This window comes from Populus alba, chromosome 17, assembly GCF_005239225.2.
Source record: "Populus alba chromosome 17, ASM523922v2, whole genome shotgun sequence".
Taxonomy (NCBI): Eukaryota; Viridiplantae; Streptophyta; class Magnoliopsida; order Malpighiales; family Salicaceae; genus Populus; species Populus alba.
The window spans coordinates 7,423,268-7,441,355 of NC_133300.1; the positions used below are offsets into that span (position 1 = coordinate 7,423,268).

Here is an 18,088-nt window from a genome sequence, read left to right on the forward strand (position 1 = left end):
TTGAAGTGAGGAATCCTCAATAAAATTTGAATCAAAATATAAATATTGACAAACTGAGTGTTAGGGTGATTGAATTTGTAATGAGAGGTTGATTTGTGATAAAATTGTTTTGTGCGTGTGTGTGTAGGGAGGGAAGGGTTGTGATGTTTGTTGTAGAGAAAAATAAAGGAAAAAGAAAAAAATACAAAAGGGGGAAAATATGGTCGTTTGTCAGGTCATACATAAAATATTATAGATGAATTTAGCAACAAATTTAATTATGCTAGAAAGTCGATCTGTTTGTAAAAATAACAAGTCATTGTATTTCTGACTGTATTTTTCATTGTTTTTTTTTTCCACTGTAATTTTCTCAGTATATATTGAAAGAATATTTTTGTTGGTATTCACTGATGAAATATAGTAAAAGACTATTCTGTCAATAAAAGTCATTATAATCTAACAATAATTTTTTTTCATTGATATTTATTTATATTTATTAATTTTCTACCACTGTAAATTCAATTCCATGATAATCAATATTATCATATAATTTTCAAAGGTCAAAGTTGAAAACACCAAATCTGCAGCCTTCCATCTTTAATTAGAGTCATGAAAAGAGGCGGTAAAAGCAATGAAAAGAGCGTTGTTGGCCTGTGAAACACATAAATAATGGGAGGTGAAAGTGAGGTGAAACTGTGAGGCGGGCATTAATCCAAAAGGATCATCTCTCTCCCTCTCTCTTTCTTCAAGTCAAAGCCAGCTCTTCCAGGCAATCTTGGCCCATCATGTAAAGACAACACTCACCACCCCAATCCAAGAAATTTTCAGTTGATATAAAATCAACTTCCATGGTGGTACCCCATGCTTCTTCTGCTCTTCAAAATATCATAACCCCACTTCATTTTCACCATTGTCTTATTATACTCTCACTGTATGGTCTCTCTCCAATCTGGTCATTGTGGCAGCTTCTATTTTCAATCACTTCCATGCAACTTTGTTTCATATTTTTTTGTACTCTAATCAAAACCTAGTGTTTAATTACAACTACACACACACACACATATATATTAGTAGCTAGTGTTATTGCTACAGTATTTACTTGCTGTTAATTTGATGGAGTCATCATGTTTTTGTTTTTTTTTTTACTTTCAGGTGGACCAAGTTAAGGAAATTTGACTAGCTAGCTAGGTCTAGCTTGTCCTTGCATGAGGGTTGTCGATTAAAGGCATTCACATATATATATAGCAATGGATAAAGAAGAGAACTACTTGGTATCTTAGCTCTCATTATTGGTATTATTTGTATGTTTTTGTTGATAAATCAATTCACCACAATGTTATTTTGCTCTGAGCTTGACTACTTGCAGGCAAGTTTTGCTGGGCTAGATTACTCTCTAGACCATCATCTTCATCAACAACAACACCACCACGAACTCATGAAGCCGCGGATAGGTGAAACTTCTGGTGACGATGACAGCAACAATGGGATGATTTATTATATGCTCAATAATCCTCATCAACATCAACCACATATGTCATCTGGGTTTTGTACTTCTACTTCTTTCGATAAATTGAGCTTCGCTGATGTGATGCAATTTGCAGACTTTGGGCCTAAGCTGGCCTTAAATCAAACCACGATATCTGAGGAAGAAATTGGGATCGATCCAGTTTACTTCCTCAAGCTTCCGGTTTTGAACGACAAAATTGAGGAACAATCTCTAATGGTCCCTCAACTAGGTGGAGAAAATGATGAGCGGTTTACAGGAGTGAGTAGTGATGAAAATAGGGAAGGAATGGTGGGGGAAGAGGGGGGTGTTAGGGAAGATGAAGAAGCTAGGCTTTCGGATAATAACTCGGTGCAACTTCAGCTTCTTGGAGATCAAGATCTTCAAAACAAGAACTCTAAACCAGAATCGAAGAACAAGCGAAAAAGACCAAGAACAATCAAGACAAGTGAGGAAGTGGAGAGCCAAAGAATGACTCATATTGCAGTTGAAAGAAATCGAAGAAAGCAAATGAATGAACATCTTCGAGTCTTGAGGTCTTTCATGCCAGGATCTTATGCAAAAAGGGTATCAAATTTTAAGTTCTGTTCAATAAAAAAAATGAAAAAGCATCAGATTTTATGCGTTCCATTCAAGAAAAGAGAAACAAAATTTGCTTGTTTTCATTAAACAGATCTTGAATTTTTTAGATCAACAACCAAAAAAATGGAAACCATTCTGCTTTGAGGGAATTCTATAACAAGATCATATTGGTTTTTGTGGATATGCAGGGAGATCAAGCTTCAATAATTGGTGGAGCGATAGAGTTCGTTAGAGAATTGGAGCAACTCCTTCAATGCCTAGAATCCCAGAAGCGGCGAAGACTAATGGAGGATTCCGCTGTTGCAATCCAACAACCTCATCCTCCATTCTTTCCTCCTATTCCTCTACCAAATGATCAAATGAAGACTCTGGATCTCGAGACTGAACTCCGTGAAGAAACCGCTGAGAACAAGTCTTGCTTGGCTGATGTTGAAGTGAAGCTTCTAGGGTTTGATGCAATGATCAAGATCCTCTCTAGGAGAAGGCCAGGTCAGCTGATTAAGACCATTGCAGCACTGGAAGATTTGCAGCTTAACATACACGACACCAACATTACCACCATTGAACAAACTGTTCTCTATTCATTTAATGGCAAGGTATAAAATCAGCTGCTCAGGGTTTGTTCATTTGACTTTCTTATTTTTAAAACTTCTTATTTTTAAAACGAATCAACCTTGAATATACAGTAACTTTCTTCTTTTGTTCAGATTGAAAGTGAATCTAGGTTCACAGCAGAAGACATAGCAAGCTCAGTTCAACATGCATTCACTTTCATCCATGCAAACAGCTGCATGTGATGCAAATCTAAGATGGACAGAAAAGATGAGCTGTTGTGTATTTCGTTACACCTACTCTTGGATTATCTTTTTTTTAGCTACTTTCTTTTTTCTTTTTCCATTGGATTTCCTACTTTTATTCTAGAAAAAACCACTGGTTACTGATCTAGCAACTAAGTATTGAATAGTTTCGGTTGGTGTTTCTAGTGAGCAGATGTGTATGCAGTCCATCTTTCTCTTTTGATTTTCTATCTTAACTACTGTGTACTGTGGCAATGGTGGGTGGTGATTTCCTAATCATGCAAGCACTCTCTTGGCCTTTTCCTTTTCCTCTTAATTATTTGTTGCATGGATCAATATTCTTAGATGCTACGCTAGATAACAACCGAACATTTCAAAACCATCACCATTGATAGCCATCATAAAAGTCAATCCAGTTTATGCCATAAGTGCACAGCAAGATCTACTACTCATGAGTACATTATTTCTCTCCCTCTCCTCTCATGTACCATATTTAATTATTAGTTGTAACATATTTCATGTTATCTAGACCACGCATTAATTAACATTGGTCTCTCCCTCCATAACATGTGTTATTTTTATGCACTTTACCTTAATTGAACGAAACCTGATTGTTACACGTATGTGGTGTCATAATAATCATTCTTCTAGATCGGGATCTTTATGTGCGAGTAAAAAAAAAAAGGAATTATTGTTTTTTATCAAAAAAATAGGTTTGAAGTCGCTATATAATATTTTAGTCACTAGAACCCTAACTAGTCTTCAGAGTTTGAATAAAAGAACTGGTCGTGTATAAGAAAAACAATATCATCCCTAATACATCTTATCTAATTTAAATTGCATTGTTTATTTATTTGAATACTAAGGCAGTGTTGTTTTTTTTTAATCGTTGGCTTGTCTATTGGTCAAAGCATGTTCACTCCAATATAGTGGAACCATGACTTTATGGGTCAAGCCTAACTATTCTAGAACCCAAACATATATATATTTTTTATGTTTTTGTTTCTTTTACTATTTGAAAATACACCTTACATATAAGTTCATAATTCTTTGTATTAAAATAAACAAATTATTTTTTTGGTGTTTTTGAAATGTACGCCAAGTTTTCATGGATTTAATAAACTTGTTATTGAATCTAGAAATACATGCAAAAACATTAAAAAAAAAACTTTTTTTCTTGAATTTGGTATTAAAAAAAAATGCTAAATCCTATGTATTGATTTATGCAAATATGATTTTTATTTGAGAGATTTGTCTATATACAATTAAATATTTAAATGCATTTTTGAAAGAATTTCTTTTGTTGTTTCTTTTACAAGTAATAAAAAGAAAAATATGAGAGACATAAAACTTTTTTTTATTGCAAATAGGTCCCTTGAAGGCATAAAATCAAATTAATTAAAAAGAAACAAGGGTTTTTTTTAGGAAAAAAAACAAAAAAAAGAAAGAAAAAGGAGCAATGTTGGTAAAATTAGTAGGGCATGTTTGGCTAAAAAATATAGGCTTAAAAATTACCTTAAGGTCGTATTTGACAAGCATGTCTTAAGGATAAAAAAATGCATTTTCCCTTTGAAAAAACTCTAAATAACGAAACTCACTCTTAACACTGATGGAATTAACTTAACTACATGGGTTGGGCTTCTCAGCCCAAGCTCGAAGGCCAAAAAACATGACACAGGTAAAATAAAATAAAATAAAATAAAGATCAAAAGCAAAACTTTTTGAATCTCATCCAAGCACACGAAGAACAAATGAAGAACCTAGAAACCAAGTTATAAATTTTGGCTAAAACGTGTCAAATCAAAGGCATAAAAACATGGAGTATGAAAGATTGAAGCATAATGATGCATTGGATTACAAACCAAACCAAGAAGGGCTTGAAATCAAACCCGACAACAAAGAACACAAACCCATATATTCAAACTTCCAAGGATTGATTAATACAAGACAAACAATTGATTGAAAAAAATGACAAGGAATCATAATATATAGGTCTAAGATTTGATCAAAGTACTTTAGGTAGGCTAAAATAATAATTTATGAGAAATCAAATTTGATTAGCTATAAACATTCAACCCCAAAACCCACGAAAAAATCTAGAAAATACACAAACTTAGAAATTGACATAAAAACCTAGAAACAAGCTTTAAACCAATAATTAAAAAAAAGCTTCAAACATGTTTGTATTGACATGCTAAAACACTAAAACTCTGAAGAACATAAAAAAGCATACGGAAACACAAAAAAAAAAAGATTTATAGAAATAATAATAAAAAAGATTCAGCCATACAAACCACATAAAATAAAAATTAAAATCAAAAGGCATATCCTTAAGTACAAACACTGTTTTATTGATTAACATCTATTCTTGCTTCATCAACCTAACATTTCATCAATAACAACATATAGTCATATTTTGTTTTTTTAGAAACTAAAAGAATCAAAACAAACTTATCCACCACACTAGATATCTAAACATGTTGAAATGCCTCTTAAACAATATTAATAACATCAAATTTCAATCCTAAAACAACAAATTATGCATCAAATGCTATCTTAAACATACATATACATATTAGTTCAAACATGAATAAATGCATTTAAACATAAATACCAACAACTAAAACATAATATTTGAACAATAAATAATCATACAAGAGTCTTAAAAAAGTATTAAAGGAGGAGTGGGTGTGTCAATTAAGTTACACCCCCTCATCAAAGGTAGGTATATACCTTGTAGATGCAATGATATTTTCATCCTTCTTGTCTTCTTTTTTGTAGTTTATTGTTCTTCTACCTTTGTTTCCAGCTCCCTTGATCCTTTATTTTGTGCATCTTTTCTTTTTTTTGAACATTATTTTTTTGGATTTTCTCTCAATAAATCAAGAACTTCTTTCAATTTTCTCTTTATCTTCCTTTCAATTTCCTCTATATTCCTTCCTTTTTATCTTTTCCTTGTCTTTCCTCTTTATTTTTTTCTATTTTTTTTTGCCTCTAAAGCAATTGTCATTTTATAAGCCAACCCAAAATAGAAAGTTACAAAATCATGGTGGATTTGCTAAAAGGATTGTAGAAGATTCTTATTCTTTCTTTTCCAAAACCTACCTTCCAAAAATGATGGTGCATGGTCTTTTTTTTTTTCTTCTTGTAAACCGAATCCAATCATGGGAAATCAATCATGAAGTCTTTTTTTTCATGGATGAATTTGTTTCAGCCATAGCTAATTGAGTTGGGTATTTTGTTAAGAACATTATCGAGATTGAGATATAAACATACCATTGATGGACCTGAATCTTATATAGGGGATGCAAATTTACCATTGAGAACAAACCACACTTAATTAGAAGGTTTAGAACTCAATATTCATTAATTGAAAGGTTGACTATCAATCAACTTAAATCTGCCAATCCAGGGGAGGTTGATTGGAGACAAGAAGTTGGCTAGTTTTTTGAGCCAATTGAGGTACAAATATTTGATGAGGATAACTTATTCTTGTAGAGAAAGCATTTCTCAATCAATTGGTGCTGATTACAGCATTTAAAGTCACTGGAGATGACACATTCATTCATCTGATAGTGACATCTCAACCAACCTTCTCGGTTGAAGAAGAAGAAACAAAGATTAAACGACATTCACTCATTCTTTTTATTAAAGTCTAAGTAACATGTCATTTATCTAAACCATAAAAATTAGGGTTTATAGATAGGATTGTTAGGAAATTTCAATGCAGTCCTTATTCTTCTAATTTTAGTGTATGCATCATTAATTTTCCCTAAAACTTCTTACTCTTGATAGTTGCATCCCTGGAAACATCGATTGAGATCTTATAATTCATGTGACTTTCGCAAATTAGTCATTGGTTTATAGATTATGCAATTTGACCCCTATTTCTTATAAAACTTTCAATTTATCTCAAATTAACCTTAGCTTGATCAATTTTAGTTCCTAGATTTTTGCGGTTTTTGCACCTTGGTCAGTGGTTTTGAAGTTTTGAAAATAAGTCTTTAATTAACCTTTAAACTTTTAATTTCTTTCAGTTAAGTACTTCATTGCACCAATTTGTCTCTTTAAAGTTTTAATGGGGTCCTTTTTTACAATTATAGCAGATGGACTCGAATTAGTCCTCCAAACATAATGTTTTTTCAATTGAGTCCTTGAATGAATCCACAAAACCAATTAAAAGTTTAATCTTATTTTTAAACTTGATCAATTTTTTCAGGTTTTGCCAAATTGACTTTTAAACTTAATTTTTATTTCAATTAAGTCAATTAAACATAGTAGAAGTTTAATTAAGTCCTTAAACTTAATTAATTCTTCTAATTTTGGTCAAGTTTGGATTTCAACCTCGAATTTCTTTCCATTACGTCTTTCTTCAGCCTATCTTGTTAAAATATCTCAATCTGACTATTCTTTTGATATGTTGCAACTCAAAGGTTTATTTCCTTGTGTCCTGAAAATAATATATATATGTTATATAAATAATTTTTTAGGACCCAAAATTGGGTTGACACTTGATGAAAGTGTCATGACCTATTTACAATGTGGAAATGCTTGTAATGATAAACTTACAATTATTGGTAAGTTCAATGATTTTTTAGATTTCAATTATTACTTATTCGAAGGGCTTTGTGCAGAACTTAAAGCTCTTATAACTACTTTTACATCGGTATCCTTTGTTGAACTACACTTTTTACTGTTAAGACATAAGTTTATCTACAAAAACATTTTTTAGCACCTTTTTATTCAACAAGACAATGATGTTGAGACCCTTTATCCAATAACTCACATTACCCAATCTATTACACACTATCAAGGTCAAAGACGGTCCCCTGTTTCATATATTAGTGAGCTCCCTTGCTATGTTAATGCTTTTTTTTTTTTTGGTGATTGTAGGGGGTTTAACCATCATACAAGAGGTCATCAATAACATGGTCATGGTCCAACCTATAATACTTATTGTAATTTTAGATTGTGATAGCCTTAAAATCGGTCTAGGTAATTGGGATCAAATATTACAGTTTACAGTTAATTGACTTAGTGAACTAAATAATATTGACAAATTCATTTACTAGCTTTGATGGTTTTGATTTTCTTAATTGACACCTAGATACTGGAGCCATTTATCATGTCATTCCGGTTATTACTAGCCTCTCATATTTGGAGTCATATAGTGGTTTAGATTACCTTGAAGTGAAGGGTGATAAAGGTTTTTTAATCACTATTGTTGGTCATTCTCATATTCATACACCTAATTACATGTTAAAATTTTCATCTATCTTACATGTTCCTAGTATAACAAAGTTTTTTACTCTATGTGTTAATCTCTTATTGATAATAATGTCTTTTTTTAATTCCATTATCTTTTTTATCTTATTAATGACTGTATTTTTAAGACTATTCTTCTTTCCAGCACTATTAAAGATGGTTTTTACATCCTTCATGCTCCTTCTTCTCTGCCTAGTTCTTGTGCTTTTTTCTAATATTTATGTGTCACTTGAAATTTGGCATTGTCATCTTGGTATCTTCATTTAAGTGTTCTACAACATTTAATTTCCAACAAACATTTTTCTATGTTATTGTCTTTTTTCAATTTCAATTTTATTGCTTATCCTATAGGAAAATATACTATATCAACTTTATGTCCTTTAGAATATGCAAGCACTGCTCCTTTAGATTTAATGTTTTGTGATGTTTGGGGTCCTTCCTTCATTTTCTTGGTTGAAGGGTACCATTATTTTGTTATTAACGTGGATCATTTTACTAAGTTCAATATTTATTTTTATCCTATGTTTGTTAAATCATAATATCACATTTTTATTCAGTTTTAAAAAATTTATTGAAAATTAATTTTATACTTGTATCAAAAGCTTACAAACTAATTAGAGGGTGAATTTAAAAGACTTCACACCTTTTTTCATTATTTTAGCATTTTTCATCGTGCTACTTTACCTTATACTCATGAGAAAAGTAAAACTATTGAACTTTGCCATTTGTATATTGTTGAAATAATTAAGCATTTTTTTCATTTATTCTTATTAATCGTATGTCAATTACAATTATGATATTTTGGTTTCTACCTAACTATATTTTCTTTAAAGTTTTTTGATGCTTATGTTTGCCATATCTTTGACCATATAATCATCATAAAATGACTTTTCACTCCTCATCATGTGTCTTTCTAGGTTATAGTTCACTCCATATCAGTTAACGGTGTATATACATTTGGAGTAAAATGATATCTTAAGTGGAAATCTATTGTGATTGTTGAAATTTCTACCTTGACCTATAATGACACTTGGTCCTTGATACTATATGATTCAACCATGAATATGATGGGTTGTAAATATGTATACAAGATCAAATTCAAGGTAGATGGGACTCTTGAGGGCTATAAAACATGTTTGGTGGACAAAGTTTATCATCAATAATAGATGGTTGATTTTTAATAGATATTTAGTTCAATGGTGATCAAGCCTTACACCGTTCGAACAATGTTTAATATCAGTGTTACTCACGATTTGTCGGCTTATCATCTTGGTGTATATAATATTTTTCTTAATGGATTTCTTCATATGGATAGGTTTATGGCTCAACCTTCTAGCTTTGTTGATCCTCAATTTCAAACTATGTTTCTAAACTAAAACATTCTTTTGTGGTATAAAAGAAGCACCCTATACATGGTTTGACTGGCTTATTCAGTTCTTCGTTTCTTCGGGATTTCATAGTTTTAAAGTTGATATATCCATGTTCATTCTTCATTCTATCGAGGCTATACTAATTGTATTGATTTAAATTGATGGGCATTTTACTTACTAATGATAATCTTGTTTTTTCCAGCATCTTATTACTTGTTTGGGGTACTAAGTATGTCATTTGTAACCTTGCTTCACTTCACTATTTTCTTGGCTTTAAGCTTTCATCGACTGTATACAATTTACTTCTTTTATAAAAATTATACATTATTGAAAAAAAATGGAATGCCTAAGTGTAAATCTATTCCAACTTCTATGGTAGTGGGTTCTCTTTTATCCAAATCAACTAGTTTCGATCCTATCAAATTTAGGCTTTGTTTGTTTGTTAGAAAGTAGTTTCTTTTGGAAAGTAGAATCTTAGAAAATGAATTATTTTTCGATGTTTAGTAGTATCATGAAAAATAAATTAGAAAACACTTTTCATTGTTTGACTATGTCATGAAAAATAAGTTAGAAAATAACTTATTTATATTTTTTTCAAGTTTATTAAAATAATAAGGAACAAATCTTACAAATTAAAAAGTTAATGAGAATGGAATTGAAAAAAATAATCTAATTTCATAAATTATCTCAAATAAAATAAATAACAATCAAAATAGCGGAGATCAAATCTAATAGATAAAAAAATTGAAAGATGATGAAATTAAAAATAAAATATTACAATTTCATAAATTATTTTAAATAAAATAAATAACAATCAAAAGAATGAGACTAAATCTGATAGATAAAAATTTCAATTAAGCAAATGATAAGAGAAAAGAAAATAACAATCATAAAAAAGGGATAAAAGTTGATATAAAAATCAAATTCTAAGGGATGAAATTGAAAAAAAAAAGATTTAAAACAAAATATATAGCAATCAAAAGTTTAAGGACCAAATTTGATATACTCAACAAATAATATGACATTTCTAAATTTTTTACATCTTTCTAGAAAGTGTTTCCGCTCAAAATAAAAGGAAAATATTTTTCAGGAAACCAAACTAATTTTTTTTTATACTGGAATGTATTTTATATTGATCAACTTTTCTAATGACAAATAAATACAAAAAATTTTGGAAAGTGATTTTTAGGAAACCACTTTCTATGAAATAAACAGGGCCATGGATAAGTAGGTGGTCTTCAATATCTTACATTCACATAAACTAACATTTACTTTGTAATTAACAAGGTATGTTAGTTCATCCATTCTCCCACTAACATTCACTAGTTGGTAGTTAAATGCATCTTACATAACCTATGTGGTATTTCATCTTTGGGTTTGCACTTGACTCGTCAGAGTGATCTCTCTCAATGAGTTTAATAATTATGATTAAGCTAATAATGTTGATGATCGAAAGTCTACTAGTGGTTATGATATTTTTCTTAGTTGAAAATTGATCTTTTAGAAATATAACAAACAACTCATTGTTGCTCGATCTTTTATAGAGACAAAGTATAAAGTCATTGGTAATGTTGTTGCAAAATTACAATAAGTGAAGTCTCTATTTCTTGAACTTGAAATTTTTTGTACAACTTCTTTTTAACGAAATGTTAACTTATGAGCCATTTATCTGACAACTAGTCCAGTTTCCATGTTCGCATAAAACATGTGAAGATTGATTTTTACTTTGTCCATGACATCGTCACTAGCAAGGATGTCCAAGTTTGATGATTAGATTGTTAATGTTTTTAAAGATGATATCTTTTTCATATATCTCCACAAGGGTGAGAACATAAGTTCGATTCCCGAAAAGTACACTTATTGAAAGAGGCAACCACGAATTCCAGAACATGAACTAGTCCAGCCTTTTAAAAAAGAGTATGGGATACCCGGGTCAATGACCAAAAAAAACAAAAATACTTGCAGAGTATTGAAGCAATATGATTAAATATAATTTTAGGCTGTTATCTAGTTTATTAACATTACTATATCTATATGATACATTATAAAAAGTTTATTAGGGTTGGCTATCTTTTTCCTACATGCACACACAAACACAGGAACTTAATTAGGTGAAAGCTAATCTGAGCACAACTTTCAAAACAAGAAACGAGTCCGCGTGAAGTGTCATCGTCATCCTTCCGATTCATATAAATCTACAATGGGTTGACTTTCGTTTTTCCTTGTAAGAAACAAATTCCTGCTGGCAGCTAGTACTATGGTAATCAAGCGTCTCTGGCCTCTTGTCCTCTGCGTATGTGGTTCGAAAGATGCTCTGGGAGAGAGGAGAAAAATGGGTTGTGGAGACAGGCTCTGCTGTCGACGCTTGAACCACGATGACTTGCACTTATTCAGAGGTGGAAGGTCAATGACTCACGTACCTTCTTGCAGTGGGTTGACTTGTCAGAAATCAAGATTTGGTTGTAGCAGGCTGCACCCAGATGTTGCCATTCCCTTTAGGGTCCCTTCACTGGGAATTATTTTAGATTTCCACAGATTCATCCCCTCCAACCCGTTTTTTGATTTCAGTTCAGTCTTGCTTGACCACCCCAGTTTTGGCCTCATAAATGCATGGAAATTCGGTGTTGCTCGTGAGCTTTACCCTGTCCAGAAGGTTAAATCTACGAGACAATCATCAATAGATATGAACAAAGCTGAACGAAAGTGAGATTCTTACATTTGGTTTTAGGATCAAATTCATTTTAAAGTAGTGCTGGTCATTTCAGTTCACCGTGATAATACCAATGTTATTAAAACCATACCACCCCGCCAGTTGATTTGAGACCTAGTTAATTTAATGGTTGAACCAGTTCGGATAAAATAAAAGACCGGTCAATGCAACAATCCGGTAAAATCAGGTCGACCTGGCGGGTGACCCATGACCCAAGCGAAACCCGGATGAGACCTAGTGTTTTTTTTTTTGTTTTTTTTTTTCAAACGTGTTTTTTCTTCTGTACCCTTTTTTTCTCATATTTTTTTAGTTGGTTATTGATATCTTTTAAAGTTCACTATATAAATATTAGAAAAATATTTTATTTTTTCAATGTGAAATTTGAAACCCTTTAGTATACATATTCTATATTTCCAAGAAAAAAATTATTTTTCTCAATGTGGAATTTGAAGTCTTTTCATATATATATACTCTATGTTCACAAGAAAAAAGTTAAGTTTTTTCAACGCGGGATAAAACACCTTTTGGTTTAAATACTTTAACTTAAAAATATAATATAATATCTTTTTAATATGAGATTTGAAGCACTTTAATATAAATATTCTATGTTCACAAGAAAAAAATTATTTTTTTCAACATGGAATTTGAAGCCCTATATATATATATATATTCACAAGAAAAAAATTGTGTTTTTTCAATGTAAGATAAAAAAAAAAATTTGATTTAAATACTTCAACTTATGGGATAAAAAAACATTTTAAAATATTCTTTTAAACTTTATTATTTACAACATATATAGCCTATATTCATATGAATTGTTTCTTAATTTTTTCATATGAAATATTAAAATTTTTATTATATTTTTTTAAAATTTTTTCAGGTTGACCCGTGAAATCCAGGACCCAGCCCCCTTGATCGGGTCAACCCCCGAGTCAGGTTTGATAACTATAGATTAATACAAATCTCCTATTCCAATAACACTAAACTCTTAACTATCTAAAAGGGTTAAAAGACTCCATATGCACTTATCGTCGAATATATTTATATGTTTTTAAAGGTGTATATTATAATATCTTTATATAATATTCAATTATCAAATATTTCCTTCCATCAATTTTTTTCATCCAAATTGATCGAATTGCATTTTTTTTAAAAAAACTTATTAAAGAATTATATATTTATATAAAAATATAATAAATATAACTAGAAATATTGGGATATATAATAAAGACTAGTCTAATTATATAAAGACTTAATGTACCATTTATACAATAACTTCCTATCTATTAGATTTGATCCAAATGGAATGTTCAAGATGGCTAACAACCCAGGTCATAAATTATTATGGAAGAGAAGGAATTAGGATCAATTATTTGGAAAAGTATTATTAAAAAAACTTAGTCTTTACTGTGACCCTCTCATATTACTTTGATTCCAACAATGCGTTGTGTTTTTTTATTAGTTTGTTTTTTTAATCCCTTAGCTTTTTTTTTTTTTTTTTTTTTTAATTTGATCCGTAGTTTTACATTAGGTTGATTTATGCTTTGATTTTGTGATTTGTTTCTATTAGTTTCGTGTGAGGTCCTCATGGTGTCGGGAAACAAATCCAACTCTTAGTTAATGCTCGATTTGACAAAACCGAACTCAATTTAGTTCATTCAATACAATCTAAAATTTAGGGGCCAAGTTGAAACTTAAATAAAATTGTCAACCCATTTCCTTTATACAAAAATTAAAAAGGCTTAGTATTTTACATTGACCCTCCCTATAGAGCACCATGGATTTTAATAGCTCATTATGTTTTTTTTTTTTTTTTTTTAACTTGTTTTTTTTTTTTTCAATTTGATCCTATTATGCTAGGTTGATTTAGGCCAAGACTTTATGATTTCTTTCAATTGGCTTGGTGATTAGTACTTAAAAGTGCATATTTATTAAGGTTTTATATCATTATTTTGCACTTAAAGTATCAATAACTCCTTAACTAAATCATGTTTTATAATAACAAGTCTAATACTATAAAATGCCCTAATATATGGTAAATGTTCATCTTAAATGCAGGCCTATCACATAAATAAAAAGATTGATTGATGAGTTCAAGTATGGAAATTAAAAGGACAAAGAGAGGGCCAAACTTAGAAAAAAAATATTGGTGCACTCCAAACTGGAACACTGTTCGGTAATTGGGTCATATCTCGAATTCTAGATGTCCAAATGATCTCAAATGTTTACACAGATTCAGTAAGACATAGGCCTATAACTTTCATGTTTTCATCAAGATCTAAGAAGGTTGTTTTCAAGTCCAAATTATAGCAACAATAGAGAAGTCTGAATCTGTCCTACAGCCCGAATACTATTTAGTGTTTGGCTCATATCTTGAGTTCTAGAAGTCCAAATGACCTCCATTTTTTTTTTTTGGAAATCTGAGTCAATTTCCTACAACTTTCATGTTTTTCAGAGGATCCAGTTCGGATGGTAGCATTTTTGTTTTATTCAGACAAGAAGATAAGGATTTTCACCAAGTCAAAAGTTGGCCACCTACTCAACAATTAGTCATCAAATCAATAATTCTAAATTTTGGCCTATAAAAGGAGGCATTTGCCATGCATTTGGGGCTTGGTTGTTCAGATCAAGTTCAGCTCTTCATATAATATCTTGTTTATGTTTTTCATTTCCTTTCCTTTCCTTAGTTAACTTGTCTCTTATTTATGTTCTTGTTTTGTTTATTTATGTTTCTCTTCTTAATTATGTTTAGCTAATTTTATTATGTAAAGGTGAAAAGGTTACACTAATGGTGTAAGAATAAGTATAGTGTAAACTAAACATGGACCGTAATGTTTAATATTAACATGTCTTATCTTTTTATCTTACTAATTCTTAATACCTTGCTTGTTAAATGCTTAATCTAGATTTGTGTTGTATAACACTTGGTACAACAAATGCTTGGCACTCTCATAGCCCAACCGTATGGTATTATCTACACCTAGGCTATGAAAGGAACTTGATTTGTTGTTAACATCAGTTAACATCATGAATTCCTGATAATATTTAAAAGTTTGGTGTTATGTAAATAAGATAATTAATATGATCATGTTAATAATTTATAATGAACTATTAATGAAAAATCATCCGATTGGAACTCCTTTTGTGTGTGGTTTCCAATTGAATAATAAAAGTTTATACTATACTTGTTTGAAATACCATTAGTGGATCCTTTAACCTTGAAATTTGTTTTTTTATCATTGTTTAATCCTTACATTAATTGTTCATCTCAAAGTTCTCATTAATTTCTTCATCTTCTTTTTTTATTACTACTACTACTACTACTACTACTATTACTACTACTGCTATTATTATTATTATTATTATTATTATTATTGTTGTTGTTGTTGTTGTTATTATTTACATTCTGTTTATATTATATAATATATCTCTTTGATCTTTTCATAAACTTAGTATATAGGCTGGAAACTTTTGACTCGATCTTTTAGATCATTCTCAGGTATAATAACGCCACGTACTAAGTATTATTACTATTACTATTACTATTACTATTACTATTACTGTTATTGTTGTTGTTGTTGTCTTATTATTTATAATTTATACAATTAACCTCTCTGTGGTTCGACCCCGGTCTTGCCGGGTTATTTATTACTTCGACACTCCTGCACTTGGGAGAAGACATCAATCTTTTGGTTGTGTCACTTGGTGCGAGTTCTTCACGGTGTAAGGAACAAATTTGACACTAGATTGATTCTTGATTTGACAAAACCAATTTATTTTTTGTTCATTAAAAACAATATAAAATGTAAGGGCTAAATTGAAACTTAAACAAAATTTTCAACTTCTTTCCTAGAAAAGTCATAGATCACAGGAAAAGAATTGTTGGCGTGTATTATAAATGTGCCAGCATGTGGTGGGCCTTTCACTGGACTTCGAATGGGATTTTCGCCAATGTTGTCTGAATCATCTTGGTGGTGCATGTCTTTTAAGGCAATGTTTGTAATTGGGAGAGGTCTGGTATAGCGTTGGCGACACTTTCTTCTATTCTTTCTTTTCCTCTCCTTTCTCTCTCATTTCATTGGTTTTCACACCTCACTTTTTCCAAATTAGGAATAAAAGGGGTTGTTAATTTTTTTTTTATATTAGATTTGGTTTTCATTCTTTTTATTGTGATTTTCAGCAACAATTTTTTTTTTTAATTTCATCCCTAAATTTTTGGTTAGCTAGGAATTGGATTTCATAATTTATTTTGATTATCTTTACAAATGTTTATCCTAACCTTATGACTCAGGTCATGAGTTTGAAAGGTTCATCCAGGTTTGCATCTTTTATTTTTTAGTCCCTTTTCTTAATTGATAATTTTTCTTTCAATTTCATCCTTGTACATTTAACTATTTTTTAATACGCTTTGTAATTTTCTCAATTTAATTTCTTTTGAGTTATCATAGTCTTACGATTTGGATTGCGGGTTTGGCATGTTGACTGTAGGTCTGTTTTTTTTTTTCTCCAATTTTATCCTTTAACATTGAGTTGATTAGGAATTGAGAATCATGATTTTTCTAATTTTCTTTCTAAAGGGATGTTTTAGTCACACAACTTGAGTTGCGTCTTTGGTAGGTTAACCCAGATTGTGTTTTTTTTTTTTTTTTTTTTAAATGATATTTTTCCCCATGTCTCATTCCTTCAATATTTTGTTAATTGGTATATTTATTTATATTCTTTTTATGAGGGTTTCCTAGTCTCATAACTCGAGTCACGTGTTTGATAAGTTTTCCTGAGTTAAGCAAAAAAAAATTTCAGTTTCGTCCTGCAATATTTTATTGATCGGTATATTCTTTTATATTCTAAGATTAATTAAAGTTGTATTTCATCTATTATTTTATTGAGTTCCATTTGATTTTAGCTTTTTTATCAAGCAAGATTATAGAAATGTTATCATAATATTAGGAGGCATTATTTTTTTGTGAGTCATCATGATTATTTTTTTGTTAATTTAATTTATTTACCGTGGTTGCTTGTTTCTATTATCATATAATTGAATAAAATACATGTATTAAACTCGGTAGGAACTATGATCAAAGTTGTGAACCTTTCTTGCTTTTTGAAAACACGCTCTCAATACCTGAATATTATTTTTTACGTTATATGTTTTTAGACCCAACTCGTGATGTAGCACAAGCCACTAATTTAGTAAATAAACCGAATGGAAACGCTGTTATTTTGTGCCTCTAAGCACATGAACAATATTCACTCACTTCAACACAAGAACTAACACTGTAGTTATATGAAAAAATAGCTTTGGTCTCTGAAATTTTGTAGTTTTATAATTTGGTTCTTAATCTTCATTTTCGTCACTTTTCAGTAATTGAATTTTGAAAAAGAAGCGAAAAGTCGTTGAAAATGGCGAGGAGAGAGAGGATTTGCCCAACCACATTCCAGCAACATAAAATGTCAATCTTGATGTCAATAGGTTTGTCCTAAAAAAGGGAGTTCAATTAGTGATGGTTTTACTCATCAATCATACTAAAAAAAATAGATCAAGGCTCATAAAAAACATATTTAGTTTTTTTTTTTTTGGAGTAATTTTAGGATGTCTTGGGGTTTAAAATAAGGTAATTTAAGTTTCTAGGTGTTTTAAATGTTCTTTCTAGTCAAAATATGCTAAAAAAAAAAAGATTTGAAGATGAAACATCTCAGGCTTAAAAAATTATTGCAACAATCGACACATTGAGCAGACAAGGCATAGTCCGCTCATTGTAAAAGGGTGTAGGTTTTTGAGTTTGGTGCAAGCTCATGCATGTTAGGTCAAGCCCAGTTGAGGCTAGGTGTGTGAGCCTAGCCTCCTGGGTGTATAAATTTTTTTTATTTTTTTTTTTATTTA

General features: G+C 30.5%; 1 protein-coding gene across 3 annotated transcripts; it reads left to right on the top strand.

The window, feature by feature from the left end:
• Positions 1-751: 751 nt before the first annotated feature.
• Positions 752-3,071, top strand: LOC118048663 (transcription factor FAMA). 3 transcript variants are annotated; one of them, XM_035058431.2, is made up of 5 exons: positions 752-910; positions 1,132-1,250; positions 1,346-2,050; positions 2,254-2,661; positions 2,773-3,071. In XM_035058431.2, the coding sequence occupies exons 2-5, from the start codon at positions 1,227-1,229 to the stop codon at positions 2,860-2,862; spliced, it is 1,227 nt and encodes a 408-aa protein (XP_034914322.1). In that variant the 5' UTR covers positions 752-910; positions 1,132-1,226; the 3' UTR covers positions 2,863-3,071. The 3 variants fall into 3 exon arrangements, with proteins under 3 accessions (XP_034914322.1, XP_073262119.1, XP_034914321.1); XM_073406018.1 differs by having other exon boundaries at positions 754-1,250; XM_035058430.2 differs by lacking the exons at positions 752-910; positions 1,132-1,250 and having other exon boundaries at positions 1,259-2,050.
• Positions 3,072-18,088: the final 15,017 nt, after the last annotated feature.